The sequence below is a fragment of the Ixodes scapularis genome, unplaced genomic scaffold (genome assembly GCF_016920785.2).
Source record: "Ixodes scapularis isolate PalLabHiFi unplaced genomic scaffold, ASM1692078v2 PGA_scaffold13__105_contigs__length_92229423, whole genome shotgun sequence".
In the NCBI taxonomy this organism is placed as follows: Eukaryota; Metazoa; Arthropoda; class Arachnida; order Ixodida; family Ixodidae; genus Ixodes; species Ixodes scapularis.
Genome location: NW_024609839.1, coordinates 2,613,761 through 2,640,564, shown reverse-complemented (window position 1 = coordinate 2,640,564; position 26,804 = coordinate 2,613,761). Strand labels below are relative to the sequence as shown.

General features: G+C 49.3%; 2 protein-coding genes across 2 annotated transcripts; both read right to left on the bottom strand.

The window, feature by feature from the left end:
* Nucleotides 1–418: 418 nt before the first annotated feature.
* LOC120845762 (G2/mitotic-specific cyclin-A-like) lies at nucleotides 419–24,792 on the bottom strand. Its single transcript, XM_040503454.2, has 8 exons — nucleotides 24,381–24,792; nucleotides 21,124–21,370; nucleotides 19,879–20,024; nucleotides 17,305–17,528; nucleotides 14,303–14,507; nucleotides 11,728–11,841; nucleotides 5,861–5,994; nucleotides 419–498 (listed from the first exon to the last, which is right to left on the bottom strand). Exons 1-8 carry the CDS (start codon nucleotides 24,597–24,599, stop codon nucleotides 450–452), a joined length of 1,338 nt encoding a protein of 445 aa, XP_040359388.1. The 5' UTR covers nucleotides 24,600–24,792; the 3' UTR covers nucleotides 419–449.
* Nucleotides 24,793–25,851: 1,059 nt separating this feature from the next.
* On the bottom strand, nucleotides 25,852–26,749 carry LOC120845763 (vesicle transport through interaction with t-SNAREs homolog 1B-like). The gene has a single exon (XM_040217296.2). The coding sequence runs from the start codon at nucleotides 26,721–26,723 to the stop codon at nucleotides 26,031–26,033; it is 693 nt and encodes a 230-aa protein (XP_040073230.1). The 5' UTR covers nucleotides 26,724–26,749; the 3' UTR covers nucleotides 25,852–26,030.
* Between the last annotated feature and the right edge of the window lie 55 nt (nucleotides 26,750–26,804).

Here is a 26,804-nt window from a genome sequence, read left to right as displayed (position 1 = left end):
ACTGCAGACATGGCTACGAGCCAGCAGGATCAATCTCAAGCGAGCCAAAAAACATGCGCCATGCTGCTCCGAGGTGTTGCAGGTCTGTGGTAGAAAAACTGCAACGTGTTGCATAATTCTTAACTCGCTCGTTACTGCGCCTGGCAGCCAAGCCAACAGTTTCACCCATAGTCCCCCCCCCCCCTCCCCGCCCCAATGTAAAAAAATGGGTTTCATTTAAAATCTTGCAACAGCAGTGGCGACTTTCATTCTTTTCACAATCGCACAAGACATGAGATTGCACACTTCGACCATCGATGTACACATGCAGTCCCACAGGCAATTAAAAAAACTTGTTCGCGTTGAGGTTGAGCGGCACATGCAGTGCAGCATGCGTTGTCTCACATGCAATTAAAAAAACTTGTTCGTATTGAGTTTGAGCGGCAGTGGTGGTGACGCGGAGTCGTCCGCTAGAAGGGCAGCGTGGACGCAGGCTTCTGATTCGCGACGTAGTGAAACCTGGTGTAGAGGAAAAACAAAAGGCGGTGTGAGCGACAAGAACTCTAGCAGCACACTTTGTTCTGCGATTCCTTAGGACGTCTTAATGTTATGGGGATGTTCTATGGAGGAAATCCCCAGAACGTTAGGACATCCAAGGGACGTTCACTGAACTAAGCGCCGAAATCACAACCCTCGCCCCAACCGAGGTGCCCCTCCACTTCCTCGAGGCAGGCGCGAGTCCCGGCGCCGGCCAATCGCAAGGACGAATAGGCAACCTAGGCTGCTTATTCACCCGCTCGCTTTCCTCGAGGAAGTGAAGGGGTACCTAAATAGGAGCAAGATTTGTGCATTCGGCGGTAAGCGTGCTAGTATTTGGGAAGGCAGGCAGCACCAAAACGGTGTAGGTCTAAGTAGGGCTCCATATTTTTAAGGCAGAATCTGTTTATACTCCATTTTAGAACTGCTCCAACAGTCGACTGTTCCACGTAGGTTGAACTTGTATGAAGCGTATAGGCCCGTTATTAAAACAAATGAAAGATTACTCTCGAATGGGGATGGAACAAGGAACAAGCCATTCCCAGCCAGACACCACACCGACCGAGCTACACAGAGCGGGTGAACGGGGCGGCTAGATGCAGTGGCACGCTGGCGCCATTAATGAGGCAGCTCCAGAACTGCAATTCACTAGAGCGAAGGTTATGTGGTATTTGCAACGTCAAATGTACGTTACCACCAATGGGAAATGGTCGTTCGTAACACCTCTAAAAGATTTTCGAGCCAAGTGAAAAAAAAATGATGCATGAATAAAAACAAAAACTGAAACTTTATGCAAACGGCAAGCATTCCGCGGCTACTCAAAGGACGGCACTGGCGTGTTCACTTGTCGCAACAGATCCCGAGAGGTGTCACTCGTCCGTAAGCAGTGCAAGCCAACCTTAACAGTTTGTTTATAAAGCCCTATTTACACTAGCTCAGCTACGCTGACAAAGACCAGACAAAGAACGTGTCCAGCTAGCATACACAAACTGTGCAGTTGTGCTAGCCCAGGAGAAGTCGTGAAGTCGAGAACATGAACGTGGGCAAACCGCTAAGCTGTACGGACCACCTGCGGACTACGTTCAGCGAGTCTTGAAGTCCAAACGGGCGCCTCATCGTTTGAACTGTCTTCTTCTCTTTCAAACGTTCCTTGCTTGTTGTCTGCTGCATAAACAGGCCCTGCCTGACCGAACACTCCAATGACATGCACAAGCAATGCATTTTTGAAGCAGGTGCAAACAATGTTCAACGAGAAGTGGCAATTTACCAAAAGGAAAGAGGCATCTTCATTCCTAGTCACTGCCATGCCAATCACACAATCGGGCACCTTGGAAGCTAGAGTAGAATCATTATTTCAAGCTCCAGGAAGCGCCGAATTTCTCTCGAATTATCAGAAATTCATTTAAATACGATGCAAGATAACATTACAATTTGGTGTATGAATGGCTAGACATACAATGCAAATATCTTATGATTTCCTCCACATGGGCCTATAATCATAAGCAGGTATGCCATGCATAAAACATTGGTGAAACATAACACCAGTTATTTGACCCCTCAAAAATGTTTATCGTGGACTGTTTAGACAGCACGTGACACCTTAAAACACATTAAGTTTGTTCATCTAAAACAAAATGTGTCTGTTGTGGACTATCAGGCAGGGGACGCACGAGCGGTAAAAACAGGCGCTGCACCGCAATTTACATGGCAACTTGCGCGCACGCCGCAGCTATGGCACGGCGCCCCGTCACAGCGTCCGTGCATGTTGCTATTGAAACTGCTGCACTTTCATTGCTCATGTGTCCCCTGCTTTAGCCCCATTGAGCGTGCTTCTTAACGAGCACCGGAGCACTGCGGAAAAGCAACACCCGCAGATACAAGCTCCGCAGGTGCTGGTTCTCCGCAAGGCACCGATGCTTGAAAAGAAGCACACTCAATGGGGGCAGCGAGAAAACAAAAAATACTGAATTGCATGAAAACGCCGTTATAATTAAATGGCTTATGAAATTTGATTAAAAAATTGCATTAAACAGAGTGAGACAACCCAAATTTTTAAATTTAGTTCAAACTAACCAGAAGTATGGCATATCCTTGAACTGTTGCGAACCTACTGTATGTCACTGCACTCTCTCCAAGTGTCCACACAAATGGCAAATTCGGGTGCTCAGTCGCCGGCAAGACCGAGCCGACGGTACCGGCAACCACAAACGTGCCGGCAGTACACCACGTGACCCTCAGCAACTGAACATCGAACGCCAGACGGTGGCAGTTTACTTCGCCGCTTGACCGCGAGACACCGATAGCGAGGCTGCTGCCGCGTCACCCGTGTCCCAATGGCTTGGACTGGCTGGAGTATTGGCTGCTCAAGTGACTTCACAGACAGGGACAAGAAGCTGACGTAAACACTGGTGCAACTCGGGGCCAGTATTTACGTCAACTTTTTGTCCCCGTCTATTTTTTGGCGCTGGTCTGCGACCTTGAACCAACTCAAATTGCCACGATTAAAATAAGAACATCGACTTCACATAACAAGAAAAACAGCCTCATTAAACGTTTCGCCTCCCATGCGGGAGGCATCAGTACTATCGTGGACACTGTTAGCTTTAACACGGCAGCGGCGGCCGTCCTGTACCCCCAGCGCCTCATAGCAGGCGCCGTCCGAAACTCCGCACATGCGCCGTGTGGCGGACTCGCTCTTCCCGTTTGCGAGCACACCCTCGCTTTGTCGTCTGCGTTATCTGCTAGGCGCAGAGCAGGCGATGCCACAGTGCTGCTCGGCTGGTACCCTGGCCCTAGCGAACTGGTCCCGAACTCATCTTAAACCGGCGATTTTGATTGGGGGAGATTGCAGAGTCATTGGGGCATTAACCCTGTTTACGTTTTTTTTTTCTTTTTTCCTTTTTCAGAAACAGGATTTCGCGATGCATCTTTCACAATATGCGTTCGCAAACCAGTATGAGCGCAGCAGGTGTGATACAGAAATAGACTTATACTCCGTTTCACCTAAAGTCCGAGTGCAGCGTACGCTACAAAACGACACAGCCAATAAAATAGCGGCAAAGGTGCAATGTCACGGAGTGCATCACCGGGGGACACAATAAGGTGCAAGAAGATCGCTTTTGTCGCTTTTGGTTGGCCTGATCGTCTCGTAGCGTCCGCTGCGCTTATACCTAAATTGAAACGGAGTATAACTGCAAGTTTGTCCCATAAACCGTCATATTACAATTATTGGCGATGATTATCCTTAGCCAGCGGAGTAAGGGAATCAACCGTGGACACCTCTTACGTGGTGGTTTGCTGAACAGTCTTCAGAGAAAATTCGCAAGCGCTGTGGCGTCGTCTGCTCTGTGCCTAGCAGACGAAAAAGCGAGGGTGTGCTCGCAGGCGGGAAGAGCGAGTCCGCCACGCGGCGCATGCGCGGAGTTGCGGACGGCGCCTGCTCTGAGGCGCTGGGGGCACGGGACGGCCGCCGCTGCCGTGTTATAGCTAACAGTGTCCACGATAGTACATACACAGGAATGAGAGAGCTTCGGTCAACGCAGTCCTATTTATCGGGAAGGTCCATATAAGCTTCCGGGAGGGGGCCACGGTTCTTGTTGCACGCCGTCTTATCTCCGCGAATGAACCATGACTCAAGTAGTTTGCGTGGGCCCCACCTATCCTCCTTCGCCAAGGTCGTCGCGGCTGTGAAGTCAAAGGTGTGTCCTGTGGTCCACGCGTGGTCGACCAGCTCCGTCTTGAGACGGGTGGCGTTCGTGAAATACTTGACGTCACGTTGGTGTTCTTTCATCCTGGTTATCTTCTTGCGTCCGGTCTCCCCAATGTACGAAGAGCTGCAGTCCTGGCAGGGGATCTTGTACACAATGCCTTTCTCCGTATCCGCAGGGCCACATATATGCCATATAGAGACTTCGGATTTGTATTGTTCTTTTGCTCAGTTTTTCTCGCTGACCCCTCCCATTTTGGAGGTGACGACACCGGACACAGTCTGACGCCCGCTCGCCTGGCCGCTCGGGCGGAAAAGCGCCGGAAAGTTTTCGGTGCTTGCCGGAGGAGAACCACCACCTGAACTGTGCGCACCAGCCAGAAACTGGCAATGCGAACACCATACTTGCCGACCTGTGGACTTTCAAATTCGTAAAACTCCCGCAGCCGCGGGGGAAGTTGTAAGAGGCAGGCACTTATCCCTAATGTTTAGGCGAAGCGATGTGCACCTTAATGTCAGCCTTGCGACCGCGCGAAACGCTTACATCACACGTGCACGTGTGAAAGAATGCAAACTTCTCTCCCTTCTTGGACGGCACGAAGCACGGGAATTCCAACATATAGGATTTCAGGAACACCTGAAAGTACCTCTCTTGAGGCTTGGAGTGCGCCATTCGGCTGCAAAGCCAACGCGACTAGGGAAATGCTATGAATATACGTGTAACAAAGACGCCGCATTGCTTGCCACGAAACTGGCCAAGACAGCGAGGCACAACACGTCGAAACAACGAGCGCCGCCAAACACATCAACAAAGGCTTTGTAAACTTGTAGAGTTAGTCCCAATTCATACATTTCTCAAAAAATTCGGAAGAATTGGCAGGTAGGAAACGCTATTGCCAGTTTTCTGGCAAAATAAATTGCCGACGATTGACCACCCGAATTTGATATAAATAAATGTATGGCAATGCCTGGCACTATCACCATACAGCTGCTGCGAAAAGCCAAAGGAACGATAGAGTTATTGAAGAATGTGGCATTTGGTTATCTCGCATCAGGGGGCTAGCAGAGTGCAGCGGTTTTAAGTTTGCTTGAACACCGAGTAATATGCCTCTTCACTGCCACAAATACCATAAAAGGGTTCCCCTAAATAAACTTTAAAAAAACTCAGCCTTTCCACACTGGTGAAGAAGGAAGACCAGCAAAGCTGTACCTCAAGGATGACAATGGAAAGGCTGGAAAGGTTGCCGCCATTGCTCATAAATGACGGTAGCTGGGGAAACTAGCCCTTAACAGCTCCCTGTAAAACTACAAGGGACTTGGGAGTTCCCAAAGGATGTAGAACCGCATCGTTTTGAACGCAATGGTACTACCAGTGATTATACTGCATGACAGCAACAATGCCACCTCCGATGTTCTCACCAACATCTTCCCATTTTTGCAAAGGATGTTTCACACTATGCCCGTAGTACCGTCAATCATTGCTGCTTTCTCGAAACAAGCGGCCAGACAAGGCCAAGATTTCAAGTTTTAAATCGATGTTCCCCACATGGTCATTTTTGTCACAGGAGTCTTGACAATGAAATTCGAGGGCTCACAAGGGAGCACAGAACAAAAAGGCATGCAGTGCAGTAGACTCACTTGGAGGACATGAACTTCTTCTGGATGGCCTGCTGTGCTTGTGTGCCAGCATTGCAGAAGCTGCTGTGCAGGCTGTGGATGCACTCCTTGAAGTCCTCCACGTTATAGCCAGAGTAGAGGACCAGGCCCGAGGACTGCACGCAATGAGGAGGAAAAGACGTATGGATTGCGGAAGTTAAAGGGGCACTCCTGCGTTTTCCTCATAGTCCCCGATTTGCCCCAAAATTGACTTAATTCTGAGCATATGTTAACCGTAGCCATCTGTTATTCTTCCATCCCCTCTGCCACCACCGCTCAGTTCTTTCCTTCCGAATTGCTCCCCGCAACCCGAGTTCTCTAGAGCCAACGAGCCCTCACCGTTCAAACCACCGTCCATTCTTCTTGCCCTCAGTTCTACCCGTCGCCCAAATGTAAACACCAGCCAAGTCGACTCTGCTCGCAAGCCCCGGCAGCAGACTTCTTCGCCGCAGCTGTAACCTTACCCCTCACTCCATAAACTAGCCTCGCCCTCGCCCACTGCCATAGCCTCAAAGTACTCCAAGCCCACGTTCTTCTCTTTCCAGTTTCTTCCGCCGGTCCCACTGACTCAGACAAACATTTATTTTCCATAATAAACAGTTATCTTAATCTTTAAACTTGTTCCTTCTTCCTGGGGACTACCACCGCCCCCACACAACAAACACTGCCGAATTAACCAAATTGTCTGGCCAAAACATTTCCACCAATTTATTAAATATACAATGTTGGTCCTCGGTTTTCTTTGAGACTGAAAGTTTCTACTGGCAACAATGAAAAAGTGACGCCAACGGCAGGTAGGGGTTCATTTGTGGAATGTAGAATAGGTTCCCACTGATTACAAGCAGTTTCATGGCATCGAATAAATGTTCTGGAAGCGCGATCAACCACCCATGCTGCAGCATGAAACATGCTTGGCATACTGTACTGCATTTACACGATTGTAGGTCGAGTCGCAGAAACAAAGCATTCCACAGCCGACAAAAATGAATCCACTGTGACATCAAGAACACTAATGCTCGAGTTCAGCCGGTTGAACCTGTAGCATTGCGCTATTCTGGACGTTCATTATACAACTTTTCCTCTTCATTATTGCACAAAAAAGTATTATTTATTTCCATTCGCAAACCAGCCTGAATGTTCGGCGGTGAACGGACGCGCCTGAATCACAAGGGTGACGGCACTTGACGCAAGAGCCCCTTCGGAACGACCATGGAACAGCTTCACTCCCCCGCTTTTCGCAAAATGCACGGTCGCACATCGTTTGATCGAAAGTCGAGGTCATGGAAGCTTGCTGGAAAGCCAAACAAGTTTCTACCGACACTTGTGATCCAGGCAGCTTTGGTTTTCGGTGCTCATTTACGGCCCATACTTCATACGAAAGCGACCGAAAACAGCGCTGCTGGACGCAAGTTCGACCCGTCAAAACGGGCGGTGCTCCAGCAGCGTCTGCAACGGCAGAGGGGCTTAATCATGGCAACAAACTGAGTGGCTTCCGAGGGCCAAAGTCTGGATAGGTCCAGATGCTTTCCAAAATTGGAGGTCAAGCTTGTAACGTACGTCGCAGAAGCGCGCGATCGGCTGCTGCCCGTGAAGGGCGATGCGATCACAGAAGAAGCGCGGAAGATGCGGTCATTTGCTAAGTGCGAGAATTTCTAGGACGATACCGACGAATCAGTGTCTAGTAGCAGACAAAGAGTAAGAAGGACAGGGGGCAGCTTCAGTTGTTCCGCCTCCAGCTTTGATAACTCTCCGGCATCTCGTGCGCCTCGCGTGTGCGTGACCGACCAAAGCACGGCAGAAGGCATTGAACGTATGCTGGAGGCCGAGGTGTTGAGAGACGCCCTGCCGTTCTCACATGTTTGCCATAGAATGTGCCTCTAAACTATCAACTTTCTTTTTTGCTGCTGTGGAAGTTTTTTACGGAGGGAGGGAGGGGGGGGGGGGGGGTCACACACAATTGTGTGAATACAGTATTTAGACTCCCTGCTCGTCTGTAATGTGAAACTGAAAAGCACAGGTATATTTCAATGTTGTGTTTGACATCAACTTCATTTGCCCATTTCACAATAATTATTTTGACTTGCGATCCAAAAACGTGTACCAAAGGGGGTAAAGGACCGGCGATTCAAAGAACTGAGTTGGGGTGGCTGAAGAAAAATGTTGTGGGAGTACCCCTTTAAGCAAAACAGACTTCAATGGCTTTTAGGCCCAAACTATGGCTCATGAAGGTCTGCATAAAAAGTCACAAGCGCGCCGCTTGCCCGCTGCGCAATCGGTCAAGTGGGCAAGGAACCGCCCACCTAAACTAGAGTGTGAGTAACACAACATGCAAAACAAACACTCGCATGGAACGTCACAGCTAGAGCATTAAAAAGGCAGTCTTGCTCTCAGTACAATGAAGAACTAACTACTGTACGAAGGCGGCAGGGTATCTATGCTCACTGAGGTTCTCATTTTAACATGACCTACAAGAGCCGAACCACCCATAACACAATTTTAATGCGAATGCATTAACTGGACCCATGGAGCGAACCACTGTCACCAGCATTGAAGCCGCGCCAAACGGCACCTTCCCCCGTCCCAATGTCGTCTGTAGCAGAAATCTGATGGCCCATTGGCTGGCACATGTCATAGTTCCAAGGAACGAGGCTCCCATTGGCTCTCGTGCGGCGTAGTTCCCCTGGACGCCACCAGAGAAGCCCTCTCCATGGTGGCGCAGCGCACGCAGCAACTTGGCAAGGTGCGGCAGTGCGGGCCTGACCGCAGAGCCCGTCCGGGCAAACTCAAGAAAAGGTGCACGGCCGAGCTCAGCTTGGCACGGGCACTTCACGAGAGCGCGTGCTCTGCTGTCGCCAAGCAAAATCTGGCCGTCCACGCCATGACGCCGCAGACGTACTGAGGGAACGGAAGGTCGACATTCATGCTTTCGCATCCACAACTCATAAGTGCGTAGGTGTCCTCGAAATATATTGGCTGGAAATTCGTTTTCTCTCCGCCCAAAAACAGCCGGTTTCAGTGGCGCTCACTCTTTTCTCTGGTCACGTGGCGTTCAAACTACAGTAATCCTTAGCTATAATAAAGTCAAGGGGACAGCAAAAAAAATTTGATATGGTGGTAATTCGATAAAAGCGAGAGAGGAAAAAAAAAATAGTGCCAACACCTTGAAGGTGGATGGTAAGACTACGGTAGACTCTGACCGTACATTTAATCAAACCCACCTTGGTTATGAACATCTTGCAGCCGATTTGTCGAGTAAAAGAATAACTAAACGGAAGTTTGCAGATGATTTAATCCTGGCACGAGTTCTCCTCGAATTGCTCCAGGCATTGCAAGAACACCGTCACCGCCACCACACTCCGCTTTGTTTCGAAGTAGCCATAAGGTGTTTCGCATCTCCGCAGTCGTCGGAGTTTCCTGAGTGCCTCTTCAACGTAACTTTGTGTTGCCCCGGCAGCACGCAAAGTCTACGATCGCAGCATCTGTTGCAGGACCTACAACGGGAACGTCCGCATCGACAAGCACGAACCAATTAAAGTTACCCTCAAGAGCGTTACAAATGTTTTTTAGGGATGCCACGAACCTCCCAAAGTTCCAGTTCCAGTTTGCAACATAACTCTGCCAAGGTTCAATGTTTCGAATAATTCGAAAATATAAAGCTTGACATCAAAATATTTTTATAGATAGTTAGAAAAATTTGAACGTTGAACATTAAATTGAACACTGAAAGGTTCAAAAGTTGAAATTTAAATTCCAAGCCTGAATTTCATAGAAATTCAGGCTTCGAAACTGCGGAAATCAAATTCCACAGTTTCAAACTAAGTTTTCTTGAATTCATATAAAACAAAACGCGAAATGTGCTACAAATTTTACTGAAAACGTTGCCCATTTTTCTTACGCCGTGAACATACACCTTTCTTCTTCGTGCTGTGCTACTGACGGTACTACCTCTATTACTCGTTATTTTTCGTAACTTACGAAACACGCGTTGAACTGGTTGGTAGTCTCCCGACACCATATTAAACCGCCTGGCAAAAAATAGAAGTAATTTTGCGGAGATGCCATTGTCTCTTGAAAGGCCGACGTACAACCTCGGTTTACTGCAGGGAAGACAATCCTCTTAGCTTTCCCCTCTCCTAAGCTGCGAGAAGAGCCAAGTTGGGGCGAGGTAAAAACTGGAGAGCATATAGGAAAGGAGGACAGCAAAAGTGGAAAGCGGGAAGTCTGCCTTTAAAGGAGCTGTGCAACAATTTCAGGGCTTTGCTTAAATAATTGTGGAAGTTGATGCCTGACACTTCTGCAGTGAACTACAGAAAACAGATTTTGCCTGGATACCCTAGTTTTTACTTAAAAAAATGAAAAAGATCCAGGTTTTCGCCGCCTCTCAACTCGTGCATCGTCTTCCGGGTCACGTGCACAGTGACGTCACTAGAGTAGGCGCGGAGTTCCGGAAAAGTTCTCTCTTTAGAGCCATCAGCGAGCAGCGAGAACTCATCCGCTGCCGACCGCGTGACCACCCGTCCTTGCCCGTCCGGCGCTGTCCCCCTCCCCCTCCGGCTTCTGGCGGCTGTTCGCGGTTTTGTGGACCTAGGATAGATGGCGCCACTAAAACTCCGTATAATAAAAGTTTTGTCGATGATACCAGAGTGTTGACGCATTTATATATATGTTGGAACGACAAGATTTGTAAAAAGAGTTACCTTTTATCGAGCAGGTATTCGCACAACTTGCTATCTTTCTTACAACGACCCAAGTGACGTCACGCCGCTTGTTTCTCATGGCCGCCGCTCGTGGCTGCAGGTCGGGAAATATTCCAAGTTTTGCCTCGCTATTACGCGGCGGAATCGCAACATTGCGATGAAAGGAGGTGTGTTTTCTGCCATTTGTGACACAGTGAACAATATCAAAAGCAGAAAATGCCAATTTTTTCAACGTTAAAATCGTTGCACAGCTCCTTTAAAGGAGCTGTGCAACAATTTCAGGGCTTTGGTTAAATAATTGTGAAAGTTGATGCCTGACACTTCCGCAGTGAACTACAGAAAACTGATTTTGACTGGATACCCTAGTTTTTATTTTAAAAAAATGAAAAATATCCAGGTTTTTGCCGCCTCTCAACTCGTACATCGTCTTCCGGGTCACGTCCGCAGTGACGTCACTTGAGTAGGCGCGGGGTTTCGGAAAAGGTCCCTCTTTAGAGCCATCAGCGAGCAGCGAGAACTCATCCGCTCGCGACCACGTTACCACGTGCTGGCGGGCGCCCCGCGAAATATACGGTGAAAGGAGGAAAGTCTCATCCGGGTCCGGCCATACCCGTCCTTGCCCGTCCGGCGCTGTCCCCCTCCCGCTCCGGCTTCTGGTGGCTATTCGCGGTTTTGTGGACCTAGGATAGATAACGCCACTAAAACTCCGTATAATAGAAGTCTGGTCGATGATACCAGGGTTTTGACGCATTTATATATATTTTGGAACGACAAGATTTATAGAAAAGTTACCTTTTATCGAGCAGGTATTCGCACAACTTGCTATCTTTTTTACAACTACCCAAGTGACGTCACGCCGCTTGTTTCTCATGGCCGCCGCTCGTGGCTGCAGGTCGGGAAATATTCAGAGTTTTGCATCGCTATTACGCGGCGGAATCTGAACATTTCGATGAAAGGCGGTGTGTTTTCTGCCTTTTGTGACACAGTGAACAATATCAAAAGCAGAAAATGCCAGCTCTTTTAACGTTAAAATCGTTGCACAGCTCCTTTAAGTGGTGGGGGAGTGTTAGCACCGCTACTTCTGTAGCTACATCCTCATTGCCGTTCACCACAAGGAATAAGAACGCTAACCGATTGATAAGTCAGACTCACCCACGGGTATCGGTTGAGTGTGTGGTTTGCCAGGCACAAGGACGCACCGGCAACGATGCTGGGCAGGTACTGAAGGTACGGGTCGTCCTCCAGGAACGTCAGCTCGCACAGATACTGGAAGAAATACCGCGCTATACTCGAGTGGCAACTGGTTTAAAAGCACACAGTAGGCACTTCCAAACTCCTTATAATTAACACGCTTGAGGGAACGGGTAGATGCCCCTTTAGGCCAGTGTTGTGGAACAAGCACTCTCTTCCCCGCCGAAATTCTGGGGAATTAGTTTATGCCTTTCAACTCCCAGGAGTGGAGACACGGAGCCCATTCTCACTCCTGAAATGGCTGAACTGCTACACTCCTCCGATTCCTAAACGACGAAAATGGCTTTTCGCAGCTCCATGGCATTGCCGGCAAAATCTACATAAAATCTACGTCATAAAATGCGTAGCAGACAACTGCATAGACCGGCAAAATGCGTCCACAAAACACTGATGTGAAGAGCACGTTATGCAAAGCACAACCTCTTCCGGTCCCTTACCGTGCAAGAGCACCCCCGGCGCGATCTGTCGGGCAGCTGTGGAACTCTTGCTATTTCTGAACATTCCCATTTTTTTATTCACATCATTCTTTTGCTATGCAGAGCGCAAGTTGGTTTGCTTCTTTGCAGGGGTGTCAATAATGTGAGAACGATGATTTCCTATTGGCTAATGCAGAAATATAGTGGGTAGACCTCAAGGCACCTAGCATAAGGCCTAGCCACTATTCTTTCCATCAAAGCCAATCAGAGCCCGGCGTCGTTCTGACGTCACCACAAATCCTCTACAAAAAGCTGACTTTCTCTCCGTACTGGCTTGAAAACCTTACCGTAAAGTTCTATGAGAACGCCCGCCCCGAGAGATCGCCCATCCCATTTTTCTGGGTAAATATCTGCAACATAAAAATTCCGAAACATTGCCCATCCCCGATTCCTGTCAGACGTCACGCAATGTCAGACAGGAATCGCATCAACCGCGTAATTTGTTGCACCAGCGAGATTATAGCGGTTTATAGTTTGTGTGACACGCGACTTTATAGCGGGTTCCCGCGTTTTTGTCCGCGATGTACGTGCGCGACCTCGATTCCACTTGAGTTGGTCCCACATCTATATTGCATCGTAAAATACGATTCTGCTGCATTCACAATCTGCGGGATTTGTTCCCGTAGCATGCGAGTTCGTAGCGGGTTCCTGCCTCTTTGTCCTTGATCTGCGCGCGCGATATTGTTTCCCGTGACAGACAGGCTTGTAGCGGGTTCCCGCGGGTTTATCGCACCATAAAACTTCCATCTGCTACGTCCGTGATTTGCGGCATTCGTTCCCTTGAGAGTTCTCGGCAGATTTCCGCGGGACCTTAACACCGTGAAACGCGAATCTGCTGCGTCCACAACCTGCGGTATACTTTCCCGTGACACAGGAGTTTGTAGCGAATTCCTGCTTGTTTATCGCATTGCGACACTCGAATTTGCGGTGTTCACGATCTGCCTTACAAGCTCCCGCATCACGTGGTTTGTAGCCAGTTTTAGATAAAGTTTTGCTATGGCGTCCCCAAAGATAGCCCGCCCCTGTTTTTCACCATTAATCTCTTCATTTTGGGTGGGCGTTCTTTCGGAACTTTACGGTAATGTCATAAACGACCGTTTCAATAAATTAAACACCGCAAATACTGCAAAACCTTCGCTGCAGTGAAATGAGTTCCAAAGTTGTCTCATAAGTGGTGCCAGTATTTTCTTGTCTTAAAGGGGCACTCCCGTGCTTTTCGTAGACGCTTGTTTTTAATGGCCTATTGTTCAATAAAAGTGACCAGTTCTAGATGGCAAGATGTCATAGTAAACTACCAGCAAAAAATGCACCACGACTACTTCCTCTTCGGGAAGTAGGGAGGGAGGGGCATCTTCCGGTCTCCACCCCCTCCGTAAAATTGGAACAATGAAAAGAGGGAGTTGCGTGAAATCACAAATATCTGTAATAGTGCTCTTTAAGTGCATCAAGCACTATATTTCGACAAGAAATAAATCACTGGGTGCCCGATCGGGGTGACGTGGTTTATGGGCCACATTGGCAAAACCAGCTGCAAGGAGGTGACATAAGCGTCGATCGGCTGCAAACGTCTCCGCCTTTCCTCCTCGCCACCCGCAAACACAGCGCGCCTGCAACCGATTATCACAGGAGGTGTTCACCATTGAATTGTAAACGCTACCCATGGTTTAAAATGAATCCTCTCTTCAATCTAGGCTCTAGTGAAAATGCCAACCGACGGAGCCCCCAGTGTCTGCTTTAAGGCGCAGAAAAAAGTGTGTGTCAGTCTTCGGTTAGATTTTTAATACGAAAATCTGTCACCCACGAGCGTAATTTCGGGTCTTTTTAGGATGACTTGGGCCCGCATATTGAGTCGTCGTCATAAACAGACAATCTTAGAACCCATTCGAGTTCCCCATTAGGATATCGTGCAAGGTCGTAATTTATCAAGTCGCAAGCGGTCGCAAGAGTGCGCACCGGCCTTTGGTTACAAAGGCGGCACCTAATCAAAGAAAGCCTCTCACGTGAGCCAGGTGCTTGACGGTGTCCGGGGCCTTGCCGACTTTCGCGAAGCGGAGCAGGAAGTAGTAGATGGTGGGGGCCGCCATGTCGAACGAAAGCACCTTGAGCACCAGCTGTTCCATCCGGAGCACCTGCTGCTTCGTGTACGTGTCGTCCGTGATGAAGACAAACTCCGACACCTTCGGCGGGTAGGTCTCCTCAAACTTCCTGCAGCGCCCGCGTCAGACGCACCGATTGGTCTACAGACAAATGGCGCATTTACTAAGGGTAAGAGAGAAACGAGAGCAGTCTTCTGGCCGTACGAGCTAGTCGTGCCAGAACTGCTCGTTCGGAAGAGCTTCCGTACGCCACCGTCTGGCAAAACCCAAACACAACAAATGGTGTCAACTCTGCTAAGGGTTCGTCGAATGCAGCTCATCTAGGAGGAGGTACCGAATAAGTCACGAATGGCTTAAAGGCTCCTACTCACGACTGCAGCCCCTTGAGTCTCGTTAAGACTGCTTGCGGTTAGCTGTTGCTATGGTGACTCCTACGATGAGCCAATGAGCAACGCAACGCAGTCGATGGAACTGCGTGGACGAGCTTTAACGCTTCGAGTGCCACGCCCGAATAGAGCAGGGTGCGCTTCCATATCGTGTCTGGGTTTGCTGCCTGCCCCATTCAACCGGGCAGTCTTTTTTTTTTTTTTTTTTTTTTCAACGTGTAGCAGCATGCAAGGGCAAGCGACGAAAACAATGTTTTATTGTGTAGTGTCACTTTTTGTGGACGCATAATCCTTTTGTTTAGGCAACTTCCGTTTCGGTATCGTCCTCTTGCTTTGTTACAGAATGGTAGATCTGTAGGTCAACCTCGCACTTCAAGGAGGACGCCGAGATCTAGAAATTGCCGACAAACTATATTCGACGACAGCGAGATTGCATCTTAACGAGTTCACTTATGATAGCGATAGAGGGTTCCTCTGACACTCGAGCATAATACTTATTACCATTTGTGATAAGAGCAAATATCGAGTAAAAGGAATAGTATTAAATAATGCTCTAGTCAGAGTAGGTTTCATGCATAATGGGTACTAAATATGATTGAAAAGTGAATCGTAGTGCCACAGTCCACTGGAATAAATCCTCTCTCCCTTTTATACTAGGTAGTTTGTTAAGCCTGTAAATATAATTCATTTCAAATACAGTACAAGCGAGAAACAGCATATCCACTAACACGTCTGCCAATAGAAATCTGTCCCGTAAGTTTAACGAACCTACCAAACTAGAGACATATCCTAAACTGCAAAGACAACCACCCAAAGATATTATAAAAGCCTACACTTGAGCTTTAAAAGTGACACTGCTCTTAGCAGCATAGGAATCGGAGTGGATCAGTTTGCTGCTCTTTCGATCTACAGCTGCACGGGGACTACCGTGCCTACTGTATTCATTCGAATGTATATACAGTAAACGAAGAGTTTCATCGCGGGCTCAATATTTTGCGGTTTAGGTCAAAGCTGAAGTTTTGGAATATTTTGCGGTTTTCAATTTTCGCGATGCGGTGGGATGATCGCAATATAGATTCCAATGTGTGTTTACATTTTACCGGAATTGTTTGCGGGACCCGATTTTCGCGAATTAAAAGCGATTCGCAAAAATGAGGTCCTCGCAAAATTAAGCTGTTTACAGGGGTGGCCAGGCTGACCCGGCCTAAAAGCTGCAAACAAAACCACGAAACTTCCAAGAGCCGTGATGGGGGGGGGGGGGGGGGGGGGGAGGGCACACTTTTTGTTGAGAGCAATAAACGAAACTCGAACTACTTTCAATGTATCCGAGTCAAAAGCAGATAAGACTACGAAACCGCATTCTGTCTTTCGATATAAAACTCGTTCTATTTCTGTCTCCGGGAAATGTGTGTGTATGTATGTGTGTGTGTGTGTGTGGGGGGGGGGGGTGTAGGAGAGGGAGCCGCGAGCCGCACTTTAACATGCGAATAGCCGCATGTGGCTCGCGAGCCGCAGCTTGGCCACCCCTGGTATAGACCCTTGTTTCCTTCTCCCTTCTCTGCTTTTTTTTTTTAAGAGATTAATTTGCAATTAGGACAAAGCCCAACCTGTAATAAATCGGAGCACAATTTGCATGCCCATCGCGTTAGGCCAGGCGCTGCCCCACAACAGCCGCTGCTCGTAGCACTCTGGTGCAAAGCGGTGAAGCTCGACGTGCGCACACTGATGACAGGCAGTGAAGGCTGACGCAAGCGGTGCAAGTGCCACGGCACGGAGGCATGTGGCACACACGATAACCGAGTGCTCTTATCAGGAGTACGAGTAGCTGCAATCAACTATCTTAATATTTTGCAAAAAGGTTTCTCGGGACTCGGTCTCCGACATCGACTGGAAATTTAGACGTCGGCGATTAACCAGCCAATGCATCAAGCGGCCAGAGCAGTCGATGCCCAGCACCAACGGCTCTGCCCAGTGGAATTGCCGCTTCAAAGCGCGACATCGTGGCGTTCATCATCTTATTGTACCCGTGCTTTCATCGGCTAAATCAGTCAAGTGCAATGAATAGCCCCGTGACTTGCCACTTGTTGTACGAGTGTTTTTAGGTGCGGGTGTTCCAGCCTTCGCCAGTGCTCTGACATAAGACGAGGCAAACTATACGATCTGTAGAGACGCCGTGAAACTCGTATTTGTAAAATTTTTCTTTCCCTCTACTTCCCCAAATATTAAAGCCTACCAATAATAAAACATTAATATTTTTCTGATTTAGGCCCATCTAGGCACATGTGAGGCACAATTCTTCGCAAAAATGGCATTCTGGCACAAGAAGTACCAGGATTCATAATGCAATTTGGCGCAGCACTTCAAATCACCGATGCTTGGGGCACATAAATTGGGCTTGTGCCATAAAAGCTGCCCTGACCATAAAAAAGAAAGAACATGCATCAGTGTTGGGTGTAATCAAGATCGGAGCACGAGCGTAACGTCACCACCTTCGCTCTCACGCACGAAAAGTCCACTCACGCGGCGATGTAGAGGGCGGCTGTGCCGACGAGCAGCAGCTTGTTGCGGATCACCGACATGGCGGAGAGGAAGCGGTCCACGTAGGAGACGCCGAGGAAGAGCGTCTCCGGGTGCAGGCGATACTCCTTGGCTACGTCCACCAGCCAGTCGACGAGGATGGCGCGCATCGAGGACGTGATATCCGGCTGCTTGCTCATGTACGTCGGCTTCGGGGTCAGCTTCTCCTTCGGGCAGCCGGGGAGAGAAGAGGAAAGCCGTGAGAGACTCGCGTGGTGAAGGCGTGCTTGAGGTCCTGCACCCTTTGACGTTTTCGTACAGTGCCGCAACATTTTTTATATTTTTTCAACAACTTACGAGGCATTGAAAATGACGGCTCAGAGTTCCCACACTTTCAAGGACTTGTGGGAAGCCTGCACGATGGACAGTTTCATTCAAATGCTCAAACTCGTCGTTGACGGTTAACCAAGGTTTCGTCTGAAGTTGCGGAGCAGCTTAAGCGGTTCCGCGACTGAGCGAGACGAATTTGCCCGAGCCTCTCGACGCCCTATCCAAGGTTCGCGAAGTCCCAATTCGAGTGGTAGCTATGGTCAACTGCTCTTATGCTTTGCGAAACAATCGGGGAATGCGGTGTCACTACTCTGGGTTCCCAAAATGCCTTTCTGGGGGATGTAGGGGGTTCCTCCAAGACTCTCCAAACTCCCAAATTTCCTCGAACGTCCCCACCCCCGAGTGAAACATTTCCTCGGTTTAAGTGCCATTTTAGCAGATCTAAGCCTTCTGTCAATGCTTAACTACAAGTCATACACTTCCTGCACATCCTGTATATCCTGTGAGCCCAACGGGGGCTCCTTAACCTCCTCACTGGGGCATCTAAACAAAACCTGTTACCTTATCAGTCTGACATTTTTTGTAAAATAAATGTCCAGTGTTAAATAAACCTCTGGGCAAGCCCACTGGTGCAAGTGCAAGCAGACAAGTTAGTCTTGGTGCCAGAGTTTCGAGAGGCAAGAATTCGGGTTCCACCAAGACTAGTTTTCAACCGGAGTCGTGAGCAATGTGTGCTGCACAAGACGCTCATTGTTTGCAGTCACTCGGATAAAGGGAAGCACAATTTCCCCGACCGATGCCGATCGAGGTGGAGAATCCCCGGCTTTTACGGAATCGCTGAATTCCCCCGACAACTCACGGCTTCCACTGTTCCCAGGTTGGTAGATGACCAGTTTACTGCATCAATCTCCAGATTGGGGTTTCCTCGAGTGTGGAATGTTCCCCGGGGCGGTTCGCTGCTGAATGCAGGTATTTCTCCCAGCGAGATTTTCTGGCGACGTGATTGGCTTAGAACGGAAAGTACCTGTACTCCATGTCACTAGTTGTGTGCAGTGCAGACGAAGGCAACGCCAGGCAAAAAGAGAAAGGGCGAGGACTAGGAAGGTGAGGGGAAAAAGGCAGAGCGCTACGAACCTTGGAGAGGAAAGGAGCTTTCTCTCCTCGTCCCCAGCCTTCCTGGTGCTTGCCCCTTCTCACCTGGCGCTGCCTTTGCCTGAACCGCATGCAACTAGTAACACAGGCAATAGCGTTCCAGCCAATATCGCTCATCAGACCCCTGCCCATTTTTTTTTTACTCTCACTCCAAGACTATCTTTCCCAGAGATAACTTCACATGCCACTCCTAAAGCAGACAAATGCTATTAGTCTCGCATTTCAAGCCTCTTCATCTTCTCGCCCGTGCAAAAGCATACTTGAATAATCTAAGTGAGGACAGAATTGTGGCAAAAGGGGGCTTGTGCTACGTCTTACTTTCTGTCCATGTCTCGTGGCACTTCTGTCAAAAGGAATGACGTACCAACTAGCCCATCTCTCACTAGTGATACTATTTATGGCAGCCATTTGCCAATCTCACAGCCACCTATGCTGCCCTGCAGAGTCGAGGCTGGCGCATCTTCCACAGTGCTCGCACACCGTAAAAGCCATTCGCTCGAGCGCTATATCGTCTAAAGAAAAAAAAAGACAAAACAGAAATGAGATAATAAAGGAAGAAGGAGACGAAAGTCGTACAACTGAATCGGCGTTCCTTCATCTTACATTCAACTACACCTCATTTGCGTTTACAACGCGTTTACACGGTCTCCTTTCCACGAGAGCGCGTGAAAACGAGATGCAGGACAAAGCAGCGCACTCTCGCAGCAGTGCCGAGCTGCAGCACAACACAAGAGACGCTAGCCTCGACAACATAGCAGAAAACAGTAGACGTCGAGTTTTTCTTGTAGGCACCTCGTCCCCACGAAGCCAGTCATGCGACAGTAAAACCTCCAGCAGAGATACCCAGATTCACTAGCAAACCGACCCCGGTGGAGAAACCGGCCCATTCGGCGGCTCTATCACGCCAGCCGCGGCGAAGCCCTTCCAAAACGAAGCAGCGGCACCGTCCCGCAAGGCCGCAGTCACACTGCCCGTACAACGTACAAGAGGTATGGTGCGTGCATGGAGCAAGTCTACTTCATACATATGTATGCTCCCAACACGTCCTTTTGCAAGACTTATCAGCAGCGGCGTGAACAAAAGAAGCCCACCCACCTCCTGCTGCCTGAGGTGGGTGTAGATGTCCTGGGCGTACTCCGAGCTGGCCTCCAGGTCCCGGATCTCCATGTAGGACATGGGCTCCAGGGTGTGCAGGGACGCGTCCAGGACCATGGGGGAGTCTGGGCCCCAGGGTCCACGGTCTGCAGGGTTCCCCGGTTGGGAAGAGGGGAAGACGGCGGGGGGTCCGCTCGTCGGTGCAACCAAAGTGCCGCCCCCAACACGTTTTGACAGGAGCGCCCGGCCTCCTGTTTCGCCCACGCATTACACCATCTTCAGAGCGGCGAGCGAGTCGCAGGAGCCGTCGAGTAAAGGTCGATACGGGCATTTGAATTTCAGTGTGACCAACTACGCCGCAACTCCTCGAGTAAGCCTCGCCTGCCTTAGTCTGTCGCGTTCTATGCAAATGTCCGAACAGGTGTGCATCAGGTAGGAGGCTCTCTGGCACTTGTCAATGCGTAAAAACTGCACACGTGAGGTAACAAGGCTGTTTTTATTTTAAAGGTGCACTAAAGACGGTTCTGAGATCGTCTGTTTTCAAGGGCGGATTTAGAGGGGGGGGGGGGGTCCGGATGCCCTGAACCCCCCCCCCCCCCCCCCTTGATTTCTGAGTATGTAAAATTTATTGCGTGAAACAAGAAAAAGGGGGTTCCAAAACATATGGTACGCTGACCAACACCTGACCCCCCCCCCCCCCCTCAGGAGATTCCTGCATCCGCCCGCCTGTTCTTGTTGGTAACTCATTGTACAGGATCTTAGCACCACAGAAATTAAAAAGTAGGCTCGTGCGACGTCCATTTTCCTACTAAAAATGTGATTGAAGTTAGTGACATGCCCCTTTCTGAGCGGAAAACTCTGGAGCACAGAATCCAGCGGAGCCGTGACAACGGGCACACGGCCTGGCTGACACTCGCTCATCGTCACGCGGCTGCCTCCGCTGGATTCCGTGTTCCAGAGTTTTCCACTCAGAAAGGGGCATGTCACTAACTTCAATCACATTTTTAGTAGGAAAATGTGACGTCGCACGAGCATACTTTTTAATTTCTCTGGTGCTACGATCCCGTAGTATGAGTTGTCACCAAGAACAGACGATCTCAGGAACGTCTTTAGGGCAGCTTTAATACGGAAGCTCCCTATGACATGAGCCAATGGGGCTAACCACAGCGCAATAAGTGAAACGATGTGTAGGAGTTGTGAAAAAAGCCGCAACGCCGACGGTATGCGACGCGAAGGCAGACTCACCCGCGGCCTCGCACTCCATTCCACAGTCTGGAGAGTCTGAGCAGACATCGCCGGACGCCCCCCGATCATCGGAATGCGGAGCCTTCTCGTCGTCCTCGTCGGAAGCAACGGCGGGGACAGCCGCTTTGACGTCGACTTGCGACCCCCGTGCGCCAGACGACTCTGCGTAGATCTCGAAGCTCGGTGGAGCAGGGCACAAACTGGATCCTCTGCAGCTCAGTCTGGCCGACCGCCGGGCGTTGGATTGCTGCGTTCGAACGTTGTTGCCACCGTCGATTCAATCAATCGACAAAGCGACCGAAGAAGGGCATCGTATACCCCGGACTGGAGTCTCTTTAGAGCCACGCGGAGAGTCGGGCGTCCTTCGTTAATCCGGAACGCATTTTAAAAGAGGCAGAGAAGAGATTGGTGCAGCCGTTCTGGAACGGTGGCTAACTTTCCTGGGCTACCGTTCCGCCACGTTTGGTGGGGGCGCCGCAAGGGATCACCTGGGCATGCGACTTCTCGGTGTCTCGCAACACGGAATGATTGTAGTCGTGTCGTAAACAATCAAAAGCTCCAGTTGTCCCGACTCCAGCGCGACTGCCTTACCTTCGACAACTCGTACACCTGCAGCACGCGTGCACAGCCACGCAGAAGGCATGAAGCACGTGTTCGAAGACTGGCACTTCAAAGACCCGATGGCTGCTCTTAGGGAGCATCCATCGGGTTTAGAAACTCAGCATGGGCATCGCGAGAGCGACCATGTTTCAAGAGCAGCGAAACACGTGCATCTCAACACCATCGGTGGTTTCAAAATGCCCGCATTGCGCCATTGGAGTAGGCAAACTTTGTCAGAAAACAAAGACCCAACATCCCACGGACTGTGGACCACTCAACAGTAGCCCTAGCGAACCTTTTCGTTCATTTAACACTCAAATGCCCACATTACGTTATGAACAGTCAGAAATCGCAGGTTGTTTAGAGTGTGTAAATATTTTGCATAATCCCCCTTTCCCCACCGGATTTAAAGGTGCACTAGAGACGTTTCTGAGATTGTCTGTTCTTGGTGATAACTCCTTCTACGATAACTTAGCATCCCAGAAATCGAAAAATTATGCTCCTGCAAAGTCCATTTCCCTACTAAAAATGCTATCGAAATTCGTGCCACTCGTCTTTCTGAGCAGAACAATCTGGAGCACATAATTCAGCAGAGGCGCCAGCCAATCGCAAGCAAAGGCGCCACCAGCACCTCCGCTGAATTCTGTGCTCCAGATTTTGCCGCTCAAAAAGGGGGGTGGCACAAACTTCGATCACATTTTTAGCAGGGAAATAGACATCGCACAAGCATAATTTCCCAATTTCTGGGATGCTAAGTTCTCGTAGAAGGAGTATTCACCAAGAACAGACAATCTCAGAAACGCCATTTAGTGCTTCTTGAGGATGGTGGCCAATGACAGCCTACAAGATTTCTTACCTAAAGAAATCTAAAGCTAAATTTCTCCAGCTGAATTCGACGCCATGGTATACAGTACTTTTGCAAAATGCAGTGGCTCTAAACTGCACCATCTACATTTGCTAACTATAGTCTTTTTACTGTTTGTGTTTGGCACATGAGAACTCTGACCAAGCCAGAAATGTCATCATTTTGACATTGAGGAAACTACTTTATTTCTAGTTGATGTAAACATACTACTCACATGCAGTCTTCTGTAGCATTAGGTTAACAAGGTCACGTAGCATTATAAAGAAAGGGGGGGGGGGGTTACTAGGAACAGGAAACTTAAGTCTTCAGGCTCTCAGTTTCTTGCCAAGGGAGAAAGTCAGTTTCTCCCTTTAAGTGAGAGCACAACGTCGCATATGTACCAGAATTCAAAAAGAGGCCAGGTGAACCGCAAGGGTCTTAACCTCACAAACTGGGCAATGTCGATAGATAAACACTCTGCTTGAGAAGCTGCATGAGTGGTTGTATGTATGTCTTAAATCAAAAAAAAGACGAAAAGTTTAAGAAATGGTCGACATAGAAAACCACCCATTCCAAAGTTACTGTCACAGATATCGGCGAAAAGCACTATGACCGGAAAGCTGACGATTGCTCAAATTTTGCATTGCCAAAAAACCATCTAAAAAAAAGGGAACAGGTATGATTTTACGCAAACGAGCATGGAAGTGTTAGCACAATGGAAAGGCAGTTCCCACCAAACACTACCGGCTTGTAAATGATGCATGTACAGTGCTAATCACACTTGTCTATAAAGCGCGAGCGTGCGGATTCTCCGGGGAGCGCTAGACTGGTGGCATTCGCGGAAACTAAGCTAGTCACGTGGCGCAACATGGAACGGCCCGCTCGAGGGGTGTCCTGCCCACTCTATCAGCTGGCGGCGAACGCGGAAGGATGCTCGCACGCTTTTTGCAAGTACCATTGCTCGAACACTAAACAAACTGAACCATGAAGGCATATCAACAATGTCGTCATTAAAAAAAACGCAGATTATAAAGCACTTTACTTTTATCGCTTATCAAGCGATAGAGTGGGCAGGATACCGCTCGGGCGGGCCGTTCCACGTTGCGCAACGTGACTAGCTTAGCTTCCGCGAACGCCAGCAGTCTAGCGCTCACCGGAGAAACCTGCACGCTCGCGCGTTATAGACAAGTCTGATTAGCACTGTACTTGCCAATCCCCATAGCTTTTAAAATATATATTCTCACAATAAAATACTGAGATTCTGGCGTTGAGCACTAACGTTCGGAAAAGCCGATCCAAGCTGCATATGTAAGCACGCTTGCTGCGTCGACCTAGCACGTTCACCCCTGCAGCAATCGGGAGTACCCGAGATATTTTTATCCAGTATACAGAGTATCATGATTGTTAACAAATTTACTCGGTAAGAAAAACAAAAATCTACGAAATCTTTTTGAAAACGCACGTAAGGCACACAACCAAACTAGCGAAACGAGGACGCTTAATAAATGTTGCGAAGATAATCCGGAGTTACCGCGAAAAACACTAGCAGAATTACAGCAAACGAAGCTTTCACGACAAAGATCCCAGGTCCAAGGCGCCCCCAAAATCTCGCGAACAACAGAGAAGCGACGAACAACACGTTAGGTTTACAAATGGTTCAGAGATAACGTAATGAACAGGCATATTCATGAACGGGAAGATCTATGAACAAGGACAACATAAAAGATAAAAAATGAGCAAGGTTCTCCGGAAACCAATAAAAAAAGGGGGAGTCAACGACTGGAACAAAGCGACAAGGCATGAAAAAACGCACCTGTCGAACCAAATCCCGCTTCGTGGGCCCGGCCTGCTTGCCACCGCCCACCACCAAATCGGGCTGCAAATTGGTCAGCGCCGGCCTCTTGGTCAAAGCCTGGGTCTGCATCTTGCTGTCGGGGTTCTCGGACCTCTTGGAAGGGGCAGCCCCGAAGGGTCTGGAGTTTTCGTCGCCGGCGTCGACAACGGACGCAACGTGAGCTTGACGCCTCGCCATGTTTAAAAAAAAACGGTCGGCTCGCTGCTTGCGCTTACGGGCAGAAAGAAAGACGGGTCAGTTTGAAAATCTCGCGTCTCTCGGTGTGGGTCCGACTCACGGCTGCATGGGGGCTCCTTTCGGTGACATTCGTGGCTGACCAGAGCCGGTGTGCGGTCTTCGTATTGATGTCCGAATGTGGATTGGTTTCCCACGCCCGAGCCAACCGCGCTGTCAGAACCCAACTGACAGAAATGCAGCGATGCTGCTGAGTCAAAAAGCGCTAAATTCACCGCAACGGGTTGGTTCCGCACAAACGGACCAATGAAATGCGCCGGTTCGGGTCACGTGAGGCCACGCGTGAAGCCCATACGTCGCTTATTTTTATGTTTTTTGATCGCGCAAGTTCGCGCGACCGCGCGCGCCTTCGCGATCACGGCGCCACCAGCGCCACTTCGAACCTTTATTTGGAAACACAAAATCTGGTCCAAAAATAATAGATATTTGTGTGCGCTGTGCTGCAAGATTTAAAAATGAATCATTTTTTTTTTCTAATTATTAATCGCTGTTTCTCTGCGGCGTCCCAATGAGCTTCAAGCAAGTCATAAATAACGATTTAATGTCTAGTTTATTATGAATAAAGCTATACGCACTCTGGAGTGCATTTCGGTCGAAGTGGCTATACCCACTCCGCTAAACTCGTATAAAACGAAGGGCCGCAACGTTTTTTCTAGGCGATGGCGTAGCATAGAGGTGAAGGAGACCGCTTTGTACGCAAGCGGACGCGGGTTCGATCCACAATCTGCCTATTCTTCTTTCTCAAAACATTTTGTTTTGTCGAGGCATTGACGATATTAACATTTCTTTTTTGCGATGATGTTGTCGACGAAACTTCGCAGAACTAAATGGTATGGGTCTCCCTTTTCGGAGGTGCGATCGGGGACAGCGGGGCTTGGGTTGCCGGCTGGACTCCGCGAAGCGGCGTGTACTGGTTAAGTTTTTTAATTAGCAGCCGATACTGTCGCCGCGAAGCGGCGTGAACGCAGGCGGGGGGCTGTGTTAACGAGCCCCCAACGATACACGCGCCGTTCGAAAAGGGTGGCCCGAGCGGCATGAGCTCTGCGCGGAGTGCGTATACCCATTTCGTCCAAAATGCACTCCGGAGTGCGTATAGCTTTACTCGTTTATTATTGCCGAAAAATACCTCTTAAGAATAGGAGTACGGAACTCGTACAAGTTCACAAAATGTGTAGCTATTTGTTTGACGCCCTTATCGAATATATTATTGATCCCTAAATATGGGCACATGCTTTCATTGCCCGTCGTCCGCGACGCAAAATCACACTAGGAAAATCTGCGCAGCGTCGGGTTCTCAACGTTGACAATTATTGGGCAAAACAACACTACACAACAAAGCAACAACACACGACTTTCAGATTCACCATCGCCAAATCACTTTTTCATAAAGAACTTCCAGTACACGATGCCACTGAAGATGATAATTTCCATGATGATGATCAAGATCAAAATGAGTTTGTTGGTGATCACGCGCCTGTACATGGTGCGCTGTATCTTGCGACTCGTCGTCAATTTCTGATCGGTCTCTTCGAGCCGCTCTTTGGTCCGGACCAGAGACTCGCGCTGCATGCGCAGCTCTTCGGCTACGGCAACCCCGACTTGATCGGTCTCGGCAGCGACTTGAAACGTTCGGACGAGGGCATCGGTGGTCCTGCCCAAGGTTTCGTTCATCTGAAGCAGCCGACTGCGCTGAGGATCGTTCCCAAAGTCACCGATGACGGTTGAAGGGCTCAGGAGTTCCTGCCTCGTGCCGCTGGCGTTGATGCTAGTCGCCAGTGTGACAACCGCCTTGTTGACGTCGTCGAGTTCAGCCCGGTACTTGCGGGTCTTGGCGTTCATCTGGATACGGTACGGGTTGGGCGCCGAGTGGGCTTCGTCCTGGAGTTCTTGGAGGACGTCGTTGGCCTGGTCCAGTTTACGCTGTACTTCGCGTAGATGGGTTCTCTTGCTTTCGCCGCTTTGAAGGCGATTGCGGGTCCCGTCCAACTTGCGCTTGATGTCGTCGAGGAGGGCCCTGAGGTCCTCTTCGAGGTATTCGAACTTCTCGGACGACATGCCGTGATGCATCGCTGAGAAGTCCAGCGGAAAGCCGGTGGCGTTTACGGACGTGAAGATGGGCGAAAAACGGCTCCAAGGCACAAACATAAC

Coding starts and splice junctions, on each gene's coding strand:
- LOC120845762 (XM_040503454.2), bottom strand. CDS start 24,599: ATGGCGAGGCGTCAAGCTCACGTTGCGTCCGTTGTCGACGCCGGCGAC. Junction 14,508..17,304: donor GCCGCCCTCTACATCGCCGC/GTGAGTGGACTT, acceptor CGGGCGCTGCAG/GAAGTTTGAGGAGACCTACC. Junction 5,995..11,727: donor CACTCAACCGATACCCGTGG/GTGAGTCTGACT, acceptor CATTGCGTGCAG/TCCTCGGGCCTGGTCCTCTA.
- LOC120845763 (XM_040217296.2), bottom strand. CDS start 26,723: ATGCATCACGGCATGTCGTCCGAGAAGTTCGAATACCTCGAAGAGGAC.